This window comes from Protomyctophum parallelum (genome assembly GCF_964188405.1).
Source record: "Protomyctophum parallelum genome assembly, chromosome: 20".
NCBI lineage: Eukaryota > Metazoa > Chordata > Actinopteri > Myctophiformes > Myctophidae > Protomyctophum > Protomyctophum parallelum.
This window is the reverse complement of record NC_139718.1, coordinates 42,544,310-42,557,624: the sequence shown is the minus strand read 5'-3', so window position 1 is coordinate 42,557,624 and position 13,315 is coordinate 42,544,310. Positions and strand designations below refer to the sequence as shown.

At 45.3% G+C, this 13,315-nt stretch overlaps 1 protein-coding gene across 1 annotated transcript; it reads left to right on the top strand.

Moving 5' to 3' along the window:
- Positions 1–7,731: 7,731 nt before the first annotated feature.
- LOC310877400 (MARCKS-related protein 1-A-like) lies at positions 7,732–11,004 on the top strand. The gene is made up of 2 exons (XM_083791232.1): positions 7,732–8,142; positions 9,509–11,004. Exons 1-2 carry the CDS (start codon positions 8,056–8,058, stop codon positions 10,058–10,060), a joined length of 639 nt encoding a protein of 212 aa, XP_083647358.1. The 5' UTR covers positions 7,732–8,055; the 3' UTR covers positions 10,061–11,004.
- The last annotated feature ends 2,311 nt before the right edge of the window (positions 11,005–13,315 follow it).

Below are 13,315 nucleotides of genomic sequence, written 5' to 3'. Positions count from 1 at the left end.
CTTCCTTTGTTATGCTCTGGCCATCTGTTTTGATCTCGTGGCGTCTTGCGGATAGTGTGAACAGGCGAGTCTTAAATGGTAATTGGTTCACTCTCGCCTTCAGTGTTGTGGCAATAGAGGCAAACAAGGGACGTTTTGGGCGGGATTTGCATATAATGATCTCCACGCCTAAATACCTACAGTATACACATGGGGCCAAGAGCCGAACCCGGAGCCAACAGAGACTAGAGAGAGGGAGAGAGGGAGAGAGGGAGAGAGAGAGAGAGAGAGAGAGAGAGAGAGAGGGAGAGAGAGATCCTGCACAGATCACAACCATTGATTGATTGATTGAAATATTTATTAACAGTTTGTAGAATTTACAGTACATTTTAAGCACAAACTCAATACAAAGACTGTCAACTGTGAGTGGACGACCCAATTAAGCATTACACTTGTTTACAACAGGGTCCACATTGTTCAATTCATCAAAACATTTAAAGACATACAAACATTTAGAGACATACAAATAGACATTTCTATGTAGCTAAAGAACAGAACAGTAATTCATCATAATGGGAAGCAAAAAAGGGAAAAGATACAATATACAGTGAGGGAAAATGGGGTGGGGGGGTGGGGGGGATTCAGATTTTACAGAGGCCAGTTTCGAATTGCAGCCATCCGTATAGGTGCCCTTTGAGAGCGGTTTTGAAGGAGTCAAGGGATTCACATGTCTTAATGACTGTTGGTAGGGCGTTCCACATTTTGGTGGCATAGGAGCGAAAAGAATTTAGTCCCTTGTTTGTGCCGAATCTGGGTTGTACATGGTTTGTTGCACTCCCTCACGGAGATTTTGAAAACATGACCAATGACAAAAAAAACTCCCATATCTGCTGGGCGAAGTACGACAATGTGCAAACACACAGCAGCAAGATGTGCGAGTTGCTGTGATAGGAGAAGGATATCAAATGGAACACAACCAGCCTAAAGACTATAGCCATTGTGTATATTCCTGCACTATATACCTGCATCGAGTGATCTTGGTACGTAGACGTTTATCTATTGAAGATTCTGACCTTCAAATGCACATAGTTTTTTGTTTTGATTGCATTGCAGTGTTGTTGCATAGTTCTTTCTGCTTTGGCAATGTAGACGTGTGTTTTCTCATGCCAATAAAGCCCTTTGAATTGAATTGAATTGAACCCATTCTGACCGGGCACCCATTTTGGTGTCAGCATCATGTTATGCTTTAGCTATTTAAAAATAGCAGATCTACAAGCTCATATCGCGCCACCGAGTGTCGCGATACGAGCTTGTAGGTCTGCTATTTTTGAAAAATCAAAAGAACGACTTGACATTTTTAGAATCTGATCTCAGGTCAGAATGGGTTCATCAGACCAGTGTGTGTCCGGCGGAAACCTCGTGTGAATCTGATCTCAGGTCAGAATGGGTTAATTGAGAGAGAGAGAGAGAGAGAGAGAGAGAGAGAGAGAGACAGAATGCTATAAGAGAAAATGAAGATAAGATGCAGGCGGGTGGGTAAAGGGGTTCGCAGCCGTGCATGGCATGGTAGTCATAATGAGTCACGGCACGGGAGTCACAGTGATCTTTGCGTCTGGTATATAGCTCAGTCGGCATAGATAGAGCTCTCGCCTTCGGGACCACAAGTTCACGGGATCGAGACTCAGCGTATGTAGTATATATAGCGCGGCCTCGGGCGCGGCAAAACCAGCGCGCGAAGCACTGGACGCTGATGGTCATAGGTGCAGACCTCAGCATTCTCCCAGGGGGTCTGGCCTATAGCGCATTGTCACGGGGACAGGCTGTTTGACACCGACAAAAAGCCACTATACCACCACCACGACCTACACTTCTTCTCAGTGATGTCAACAAAACAAGCCCAGCACAGCCAGCAGCACCACACACACACACACACACACACACACACACACACAGAGACAGACAGTCCCCGCCCTTGTGGGTTCTCTTACCGAGCGTCAGGTCTCCTCGTAACACGGACGGCTCCTCCTGGATACGTGGACGACGACGGATGAAGCAGTTGCCATGGTAACCGCCGCACTCCCCACGGCACGTCTGTGTGTGTGTGTGTGTGTGTGTGTGCGCGCCGGCGGCGTTGGGGGGGGGGGGGAGGGCCACGTTGATTATGTCTGCCACCTCTTCTATAGGCAACTAGACGAGAGAGAGAGAGATAGAGAGAGAGAGAGAGAGAAGACACGAGACGGGGTCAGGAATGTGTGTGTGTGCACACACGCAAGCTGATATGAGTTCATGAGTTTTCTTCAATAATTGAGGGGAGGGTTGTGTCGGGTGCAGTACTTATAGTTTAGACAGTTTTTGGTTTAGACTATAGTCATTTGGTCAGACCAGTCATTAGTCCTATACACAACTATACAACCTATCTCAAACCCTCACCCTTAGTATAAACCTATAACCTCCCACGGGGGCATGCCCACCTAAACCTAACCTTAACCGCAGGTCTAACCCATGACTATAGTCTGAACTAAGTATGCACCCCCATTGTGCCCCTTCATGCAAGAGCACTTCATCGATGAGCCGAGAAACACGTCGGCACACAGGTCTCTGTGGAGTCGGCCCGCGTGTGACCAAAACAAAACACCCAACCTCCAGATAGCAGCGACCGTCCTCCTCCTCCTCCTCCTCCTCCATTTGATTAACTGACTGAGAGCGAGTATACTTCATTAGTCAGAAATGTAAACAGCACGAGGTACAGACATTATACACACACCAAAAAAGTCCCGGGAACTTGTTTCCATTGTGGTCCTAAGTCCTATGTATTCAATGTCATCTATTCTACAAATACAAAACACTGTGTGTACGAAGGAGAAAAGGGGAAAAGGGCATCAGTGAGTGACTGTCTCCTCACTCTTCTCTCCTCCTCACACACACACACACACACAGTCCCCCATGCGGCCACAGCAATTACACATACGTCTTTACAACATGTCTTCTTCCATGTGTGGCTTTGTTGGGTGCCTGCTGGCGAGGGCCTGTTCGCAGTCAATAAGCCAGTTGTTTGAATTAATTTGCATCACAAAGGCGTTTTCTTCCAAACCTACGCTTCGCTATTCATTGGCAACGAGGATGGCTGCTTTGCGGCCGATTCTCCTTAGAAATCAGACGAGGACTCAATGGAAATGTGCTCGCTCGAGTCGGCGCGCGTGTAATCGCGCTCGATGCTGGGTTTTTAACGTCGACTTCTGTTGTACATTGACGACGCAATGAAATGAAACTGTGTCGACGTGAACAATTTTCCATAGGATGTGTACACATTCCCATGGCTCTGATAACTCTCACATAATAAAGAAGATGCTATTCATGAGCCTGGTATTGTGGTATTTGGCTGTGCAGCGCCGCAAAACATGTTCTAGTCATCCTTTTCCAAGAGGACAGGAAGCGATTCTGTATGCATGAATTGTTTTTAAGTATGGGACCCTGGGACATCACATATTCATCAAACTGATGATGTGATCTGTTCAAGGTTGACTCCATCAAACACAACTTTGTCCCGTCCTCCATAAAAGGGACTCCGGGAGACGGCCCGTTTCTCCGGTCTATATGGCTGAAAAAACGACAGGATCAATTCATTCCTTTATAGCGATTATTCTATCGATTGCTTTTTTCAATTCAATCGGAATAATTGAGTATGTTTTCTTGGAAAACAAAACAACTTAACGTAAAGTATATATATATATATATATATCAATGAATCAATGCCAAAAAGTCACATTGATTTTAATAATCAACTAATGATTAGTCTGATTAACCACTTGACCCTTTTATTCGGGTATAACGGTGTCGCGGAAAATGGCAAAAAAAAGAAATTTGCCTATCTACGAGCTCACAACATTGAGTGTGAGTTGCGGCACATTGTGAGCTTGTGAATGTGCGATTTTGAAAATGCACCCGTGCCCCTGTGTATAATTCCCCTCCGCACGTCGCTCTCCGCCCTTCTCTGCTTGCGCTGCTCATCAGCTGGCTCGCGCTGACAGAGACAATGGAGTCTTTTAGTGGATTTGGGAGCTTATCCTGTCTATGTGTCTTCCAGGGACATGGAATATGGCCAGACGCATAAGCGGAGGCATTGACTGCTAGGCTCGGGGAAAAAAACAAAACAAAGAAAAAGGGTGTGAGAAGGAGATGAAGTGCCATGTTGAACTTGACATCGGTAACTAGGCAGGTCGAGGCCAGAGGAAGTCCTCCAACCACAGACTTTTCACAAGGAGACGCAGGCCTCGTGTGTGTGCGCTCTCGCTCGCTCGCGCGCACGTGCATATGTGTGTGTGTGTGCGTGTGTCCTTTTCCACAAGAATAACTTTGGTTCTAGAACTGGTCCACAGAAACGGCGGCCATTGTTTTGGGGTTCGAGTTCCAAACCAACTTTTAGGGTTCTTAACCAATTCCTGTTCAGTGGAAACACCCTGAACTGGTTCAATATTAGACGGGGGGGGGAAATAACTGAACCGGTTCAACCCTGGTCAGTGGAAAAGGGCTTGCATGACAGCATTCCGGAATTTCCTTTGAGATTAATAGTTTAAATGTTTCTTACTGCACTGGTTCCCAAACCTTTTCACGTCAAGGACCCCCGAATTGACACAAATGTGCCTGCTGAGTCCCATTTGAAGAGATATGCCAGGGTCAGGGACCCCCATTAAGAGAACACACAGTTTGACACGAATATTACTCTACAGACCCCCATTTAAATGAATGGCATTTCCATCTCTGAGACACCCCCCCAATTTATATTGTAAAATCAATGCCAATTTAACTCTGAGAATATACAAATGGACCCTAGCAGGTCCATTTGGTTCCATTTGTACACTCTCAGAGTTACAGACCCACAAGGGTCCATTTGGTTACAAACTATCATTTTTTAGCTGGGCTCCCCCTGGAACTAACAAAGGAAATAGAGCACGCACCTCCGCTCTAGCCAAAGGTGCTGGACGAAAGGCAGTACAAGAGGGGAGAAAATAGAGTCTGCAACACTGGTATGAAAAACTCAGCTCCACGACTGCTCCACATCTTCAAGAAGAAGATCCCAGTGATCGAAACGTTGAATCAACACACCATAGCCCATTCCGACCTGAGATCAGATTCTAAAAAATGTCTATTACATCCTGACAGTTTCATTATTAACCCATTCTAGACCTGAGATCAGATTCTAAAAGTGTCTTCGATTTTTCAAAAAATAGCAGACCTACAAGCTCGTATCGCGCCACTCGGTGGCGCGATATGAGCTTGTAGATCTGCTATTTTTTAAATAGCTAAAGCACGACATGATGCCGACACCAAAATGGGTGCCAGGTCAGAATTGGGACAGTGGAGCGGAGCTTTTCATACCAGTGTCGCTGGACTCTATTTTCTCCACCCCCTGGAACTCCCTCAAGACCCCACTGTATGGGAACCTCTTGTCTTACTGTATATGTGTGTCCGCCCGTCTGAATCTCAGGGCAGGTTGTGGCCCACGGCAGGAATGTGGAGGTATCTGTATAGTGTAGACTGGCAGGTGGAGCGACATCTCCTTTTGAGACATCCTATTAAAAAAAAAAGAAAAAAAAGAGAGAGAACATGTTATTTCATGCCGGACAATATAGGCCTATACGGGAACAAAGCCGACCTTTTAATATATATGCGATGGGGCCTTTTATATATATATATATATGAAATCACACTCCACATCACACGGCAACGAGGCATTCCAAAGGCATGATTGTGGTATGCGCCGTTTAGTATGATAAAGACCGTGCACGCGCATGTGCGCACGCGCGCGCGTGTGTGTGTGTGTGTGTGTGTGTGATAGATCAGGCTCATTCTCTGAACATCTTTTGAACGTTTGCTCTCTTTTCTCCCATATCTTTTTTTTCTTTTCTTTTCTCCTTTTCTTTTTTTTTTGAAGAGTTTTACAACATAAATGGTGGGAGGGAGTGGTGGTGGTGTAGGAATGTGAGCCCCCCCCCCCCCGAGCCCCCCCCCCCCCCCCGAGGGCGGACTACTGCACTCTGGGAAGCTCAGCCCGCTGAAAGGAGACACAGATCATCCTCTGGGGCAGCGTATTGCATGCCATACATACCATGGCTGTGACGGTGAGATGTGTGTGTGTGCGCGCGCGCGTGTGCGTGTGTGTGTGTCATTGAACCAAAGTGCGTGTATGTGTGCGTGTGTGTGTGGGTGGGAGTGGGGGTCTAGGGGGGGGGGGGGGGGGTGCCGAGGCCTGAGAGTCGCAGAGAGACACATGGACCCCGGCACAAAAAGAGTTTTCATTTTAACAGGGAGGCTCAGAAGAAAGGGCTCTGTGGTGGCTTTAAACAAGAGGAAATCATAAATTTCACTTAATGAAGCCTTATAAACATGACAGGCACAGAGAGTTCCTTCTTCTTCCTCCTGAATAAACCCCCCCCCCCCGGGTTCATCATCTCATCAGAGACATGGTAGCCTGTAGTATATAGCAGCGCCAGGGCAGGAAAGGATGGATATAGTTAGTATACGGTTAAAGGTCCCCCAGATTCAACGTTAATGACTTGAAGACGGGGGCAGGCAGCCCCGACATTTCACATGCACGGGTGAGCCGCCCCCCTTCCGGGGGCTTATTGGACTGGCGAAACATCCGTGGTGCGGGGCCCCCCCCCCGCGACACATAGGTGACCCTGTCGTTCACCCCGTCCCCCCCGTCCCCCATGATGACTAGTGGTCCACTATACTTGGCCCGCACTCATAAACTCTCCAGACTTAAAACATATGACCTTTGATCTCCTCTCGGCAGTCACATGAGGGGAGACCAATGAATCCGCCAATTAAACGTTGCACGGTCGCATGAGGGAAATGCCATGTCATCATGGCTGTACTATAGAGTGGTGTGGGAGTTGACTATAGTTGGAGAACTTGGAGAACTGGACTATAGTGATGAGACCGCGGGCTATAATGTTCAATGTCCTCCCTGTTCTCTCTGTCAGTCTCTGTCATCAAGGTCAGTGCCACCGTCAAGTTCACCGACCGCTGCTATCCTGGCCGTGTGGATTTATGTAAGAAGTAATAACTCGACTCTTAGAAAGAAGCACCTCATGTCATATTATGTAGAGCATGAAAGGGAATTGATTGACGTGACTTTCAATCTTCTCCCCCTCTCCCTAAACTCTTAAGGACTCATGAGTCAAATGTATTTAAGTTTTATAAATCGGATGATTTACACGTTTCTGAAAAGATTAGATGGCGCATTCATTCATATGACACATCATATGGGCTTACTGTGCATCTTCAGACGATGATTGGTGTGTCGTCGACTCGGATATGAATCTGATGTTTCATCATCCGGCTGTGCTCCTGCATCGTTCTGTCTGTCTGTCTGTGACTGACTGTGACTGAGTGACTCTCTTCTTGTGACGTTAACTTTTCCTAAAGTTTGCAGCGAGTGCGCTTCATGCTTAATTAGTTCATTAAGAAGAGGAAGAGTCGCAGATAGGATATATATATATATATATATATAGACAAAAAAGAATGAGCCTGGACATTGGACAACAACAACAGTGCCAGACAGTTTGTTTGAGAGAGCGACTGTGTCGACTGATTGTTGCAGCAGGGACATGGTGGGGGTGGGGGGGGTGGGGGGGTTCAACCCACGGCAGGCCATTGGACGAACAGCGCTCACCACGCCCATAGGGTGGAGACTAGACTGTATTTTTGAGGCGCGGTTGAAATACACACACTTGTAGCCCAGGCATTCTTCAATTGGAGCTCAGCTGCTGTCTGTGAGAGGATCATCGCTCACAACAAAAAGGCGACCGTCTCTTCTCTCGCTTTCCAGTTCCACACTACGCCAGGGGAAAGGATAAAATAAAGGGCGTTCATTTCGGATTCTGTCCTTTTTTTTTTCTTTTCTTCTCTTTGGGGAAAAAAAAAACCCAAACAAAAGATCTTCAAATCCCCCCTCCGGCCCCGAGACTGGATTTTTACCTAAACTCATCCCCCATTTCGAGCTTTTTCTTTTAGATTTAGATTTTTTTTTTTTGCTTTTTTTTTTGTTGTTGTTGTTTAAAGAGGAAAAAAATGGGAGCTGCTTTGTCCAGAGGTGGAGTAGCTGTGGAGGCGAACGCTGCTGCCGCGGACCCCGCAGCTGTGAAAACAAACGGACAGGTAAAAGGAACTTTTAACAAACAAAACAGGCCTTGGCTATTCTACCTGATTTGATGACTGATCATCATCATCCGCACACACATGGCACCCAACGCCCACTTCTGGCGTGGTGTGGTGGCTGGCTTTGCGTTGGCACGGCGCCGATTGATTGTGTTTTTTTTTTTAAAGCAGATAAACCAAGCTTTGCGTGGAAAATAGGAACGCCAACGAATCAATTAATTAACCACCTGCTTATTGTCTTATCCAGTAAATATAACCGGTAAATAATCATGGCTCCTACCCACCCGGCCGACTATACGATTAAGCTTGCATGTTCTACCTACCTACACATGTATGCAAACATTCGTACCCATTTTGTTATTAATGTCTAGTCTAGACTAGTGGTTCGTTTATTTGACATCCCCCCCTTTTAACGCTCGATGCTATTTTTTTATTTTTTTATTATAAATGCTGTGTGCGTTAACTGGGTTTAATTGAGACTGCCGCTCGTCGAACGAACAAAAGATGGAAAAAGGGGAAACGGTGCAAATGATGCGATGAGAGCGCATTCTGCCGAGGTGATGCAGACCAAGCAAGCGCTCTCCTTTCCCTACAGTAAAAAAAATAAGATGCGATGTCGCTTGCCGAAAATAACTCATTTCGGCTTGAGGAGGAATTTGTTATTTTCGGCAAGCGAGTGGAATTTGGTTTTAACCACTTAAATTTTTTTGGGGGGGGGTGCACTAGACTGTTGTTTTTGAGAAGGCCACGGTCACTGCTATGATCCAACATGAGGACAAAGCACAAACGAACGCGTTGCTATTTTGCGTCCGTAAAACGGATGTAGAGACTCCTGTTATTTAATGCTTTGTTGTCGGATCTAAATGGTTTCAGCTGAAACTATAAAAGACGATCAAATGACTAACTAACTCTAGGCATTTGTGACTGGGTCGGCTTAAAATGGGTTAGTACTTTGGCTTTGTCCATTTGGGAATATCTGTTCACCAATGGGGTCAGATTGTATTATCATGCATTACAGTTGATAGATAGATAGAAGAAATGAAAGGCAGCAGCAAGTAGGCGTCACGGGGTTTCCTTTGTTCCGAAGCAGCTTTGCCTGCCGTGTCCGTTTCCATGCGCCGCGACTGCCCTCATGTGGCTGCGAAAGGATCGTGCAAGGAACAGCTGCTGGGTTGGACCTGTTCCAAGCGCCATTCCTTGACTTAAAAAAAAATGTGACTGAAGCATCTGCTTCTTAAATTGACCCAATATCACTGTGTCCTCTTGCTCTATAGTAGACCCCCTCCCAGTCAAACCAGTGTTTGCTAACCTTTGTCACCGAAATGGGACCGAACTAATGAGTTATTTTTTATTTTTTTGTCAACAGGAGAACGGACACGTGAAGACCAACGGCGACGTCTCCGCGGACGTCGTCGCCGCCGCAGCGGACGGCAACGGCACGGCCGAGCCGGCCAAGGAGGGCGGCGAGACGGACGCCATCGAGCCGGCGCCGGCCGCCGAGGGCGAGGCCGCCAAGGCGGAGGGCGAGGCGGCCAAGGACGGCAAGAAGAAGAAGAAGTTCTCCCTGAAGAACTCCTTCAAGTTCAAGGGCATCAACCTGAAGAAGAGCAAGAAGCCCAGCGAGGAGGAGGCGGCGGCCGCCGCAGTCGCCTCTCCCACGGCGGAGGAGGAGAGCAAGCCCGAGGAGAACGGCCACGCCACGGAAGCCAAAGAGGAGACGCCCGTCGTCGCCGAGGTAAAGGAGGAGGAGGAGGCGGCGGCAGCGCCCGAGGCGGTGGAAACGGCGGCAGCGCCCGCGGCCCCCGAGGAGGAAACCAAGGAGGCTGAGGCCCCGCCCACAGAGGAGGCCCCCGCCACCGAGGCCCAGGTCACGACGCCCCCCGCCGAGGCCTCCGAGGTCGAGGCCAAGGCGGAGTGACCCCCGTTGTCCTCCACTCCACACGGCAACCGAGAACTGATTTTATTGTTTTTTTTCCAAGATTAAAGTATATATAAATATATATATATATATATATATATGAGAGACCCGTGCCACGTTCTTTAAAGTTCTAAACAAAACTACAAAAGAAGACAAATAAAAAAAGAAGGATATATATCACGTCTGCTGATTCAACCACCAGTTCACTGCCTTTATTTTTATTTTATTAAGTTCTTCGACTGACGGAATCTCACCGGGCCTTCTCGTGATGAAAAGAAAAGTGTTGGCACGCGTCGCCCCCCCCCCCCCCCCCCCCCCTCCTGGTACACATGGGGAATGGCGTGGTGGGGGAAAGGTAATGGATTGGATGTGGAGCGAATCAGGAATACTGACTTATTTTCCCAATTCATGGAGACGCATCCTCTTTACAGCGTGGCAGCCCTATAACATTTTCATTTTTTTTCTCCCTTTTCTCATCGTTTTGGGATCTAAAACTCGACAACGGTTATGGAGCAGGGCAGACCATCTCCTTCACTCGAAATGACTGTTATATGGACACATAAACGTTTCAAATGATCTTAATTTTTAGAATTCTACATTCCTATGTTTTTACCCCCAAATTTCAAGTATTTTGTGCTCTGTATAGAAAAGTGAAATCCTAGGAGGGGAGATGGAAAGGTGTTTTTTGTTTTTTTTGCATTTTTTCTTTTCTGGCTAAAACCACATTTCAAGCTTTGAGTCTTGCAGTGTTCACATTCACAGTTAATGATGCCGGGGTTGGGATTGTGTACAAAATGTGAGCTTTTTATCTGCAATTTGTCTCTGTACATATGTTTTGGCCAATATTTTTTTCTTTTTGTTCTCTTTATTTTGCTATCGTTTAAAGATGTTAATGGTTTTATTGTAACTTTTAATAAGGGTAAATAAATGTTTCATCCCCGCTTGACTGTGTTTTGCCTCATGATTTTTCAACAGGATGCCAGTGGGTGAGGTTGATTGCAGTGTTTTTGGCAGCTAGTTTTAGTCGGTCTCTTGAATAGTTTTCATTTAGTTTTAGTTAGATTTTAGTCACCCGGAATGTTTTAGTGTTAGTCTAGTTTTAGTCGACTAAATGCAGGCCTTGTTGCAGGCGTAATGACTGATTTTACACTTGCTGAAAATAGCAGATCTACAAGCTCACAACGTGTCTCACTGCGGCGCATTGTGAGCTTGTAGATTGGCTATTTACAGCATGCAACCAAGTGTAAATACTGGATCTCTTGTCCACTATTCCCTAACATTTTAGTCTAGTTTTTATTTTTATTGTTGGTATATTTAGTTTTAGTTACCGTAGCTTAGTTTTCGTTAGTGGAAAAGGGAAGTCGTCAAACTTTTATTAGTCGACGAAATCAACACTGGTTGATTGGGAATATAGTGCAGTTGTGATGGATTTCCATGAGCTAGCACTGATGTATAGTAAAAAAAAATCAGTATTTACAATTTTCAATACTTTAACTTCTACCACACAATCTGAGGAAAATATTGTACTTTTACTCCACTATTATATGAAACCTTGAGTTACTTTGTAGACACCCTTACCACTTCAGCCATATAGGGCCTATATATATATATATATATATATATACATATGCCAGACATTTGAAAATGGCAAATCTACAAGCTTGTAGATCGCGGTTATTTTCAAAAGATTGTTTATACATTTTGAACATTTGACATTCTGCACAATGAGTACTTTTACTTTCAGTACTTTACATTTTGAGTAAAGTAAATTTTGAATAGGGGACTTGTAACATATCTACATTGCAGTATTGATACTTTTACTTAAGTAAAACGTGAGTAAAATGATGTGGAAACTATTGTAATGAGGCTGCTGCAGTGCTATCTATCTGTGACAGTCTGTGTCAACAGTGACTCAAATCACAAGACTGGTATACGGGTATTCAATATCCAACTATAGTGCAATTTGGAAGTCAAAGTAGGCAAATGAGTGTTTCTCCTCAGCAATGCACACCTAGGATGCTCTTGTCTTGAACTGATAAGCGGTGATTGGGGGGTTAGAACATTTACACTGCAGGAATCAGGAGTGTTTCTCCTGTTTGTGTCTGCTGACATGGAGAGATGACCTACCATTTTGGATGTTTTGTTTGGTTCTAGATAGAGTTGTACTTGTGGCACAAAAAAGTACTATATCTTTTGGATAATTGATTATGATTAAACCTTCTAAATACAGGACTACTACTAATACACATTCTACAGGATTCAATAAAGTGAAAGCTGTCAAGCGTGATCAACCAACAACATGCAACACTCGGGGTTATCAGGAAATTTGGCACCACAGTCACCATTTATATTATTTTTTTGTGAGTTGTGATTTATGTCACAACTCACAAATGTAAAATACAGAAACCAAAGGGAATTGAAACGATGCAATAGAACAAAACCAAACACTGAATACGCGCATAAGAATGGAGGGCGGAGCAGACCACATCCCCGCTATATGAATGCTGTGATTCATACTTTATTGCATGCCGATATAGCCGATATGCAAGGCGCTCACGACACGTATTGTGACGTTGTGTGAGCTTGTAGCTCAGCTATGATCTGTGTTATGTAGTACAAGTCACCCTCGACACCTGCCGCCAGGCATTCATATTAATACTGGAGATATTAAACACGTTTGGACACATCAAACATCAAACCAAACTTTAATTCTCTTAGATCGTACAGTTGAACCTCTGCCATCAATGCTATGATGTGTTCACTACCTTCAATACATCAAACAATTATTAACGTGACACTGCAAAATGGTCATAATTATATTCCCCCCCCGGCGCCCAGTGAACATTTGTGTTTCTATCATTTTGTTCTGAAATCAAAAATATCTTGACTGTGTGTAGAATATCAATTCAAGCATCTTCCCCATGGCACCAGCTGCTCCTAAACAATCCTAGTCACCCTCCTTAACCATTCTGTACGGGAACCCCTATTGGTGTTTAAAGCTTTAGGTATATACGTTAACTGCTGAAAAATAGCAGATCTACAAGCTCATGATCGAGCTTATAGATCTGCTATTTTTGAAAAATCGTGGAAATGTGGCACAGATCTTTGAATATAGGCTACTGTATATTCCTTCAGAGCGAACATGTTTAACTCAAATATGTGCTTCTGGGGGGGGGGGGGGGGGGGTCCCTGGAACAACATATTTTCAGATGGGGGTCGGCGGCCAATTACATACATAGTTTTGGGGGTCCTTGA

Excerpts from the sequence above, each read along its gene's own strand:
- LOC310877400 (XM_083791232.1), top strand. The coding sequence starts at position 8,056 with ATGGGAGCTGCTTTGTCCAGAGGTGGAGTAGCTGTGGAGGCGAACGCT. Across the intron at positions 8,143-9,508 it reads CTGTGAAAACAAACGGACAG|GAGAACGGACACGTGAAGAC; the intron begins GTAAAAGGAACT and ends TTTTGTCAACAG.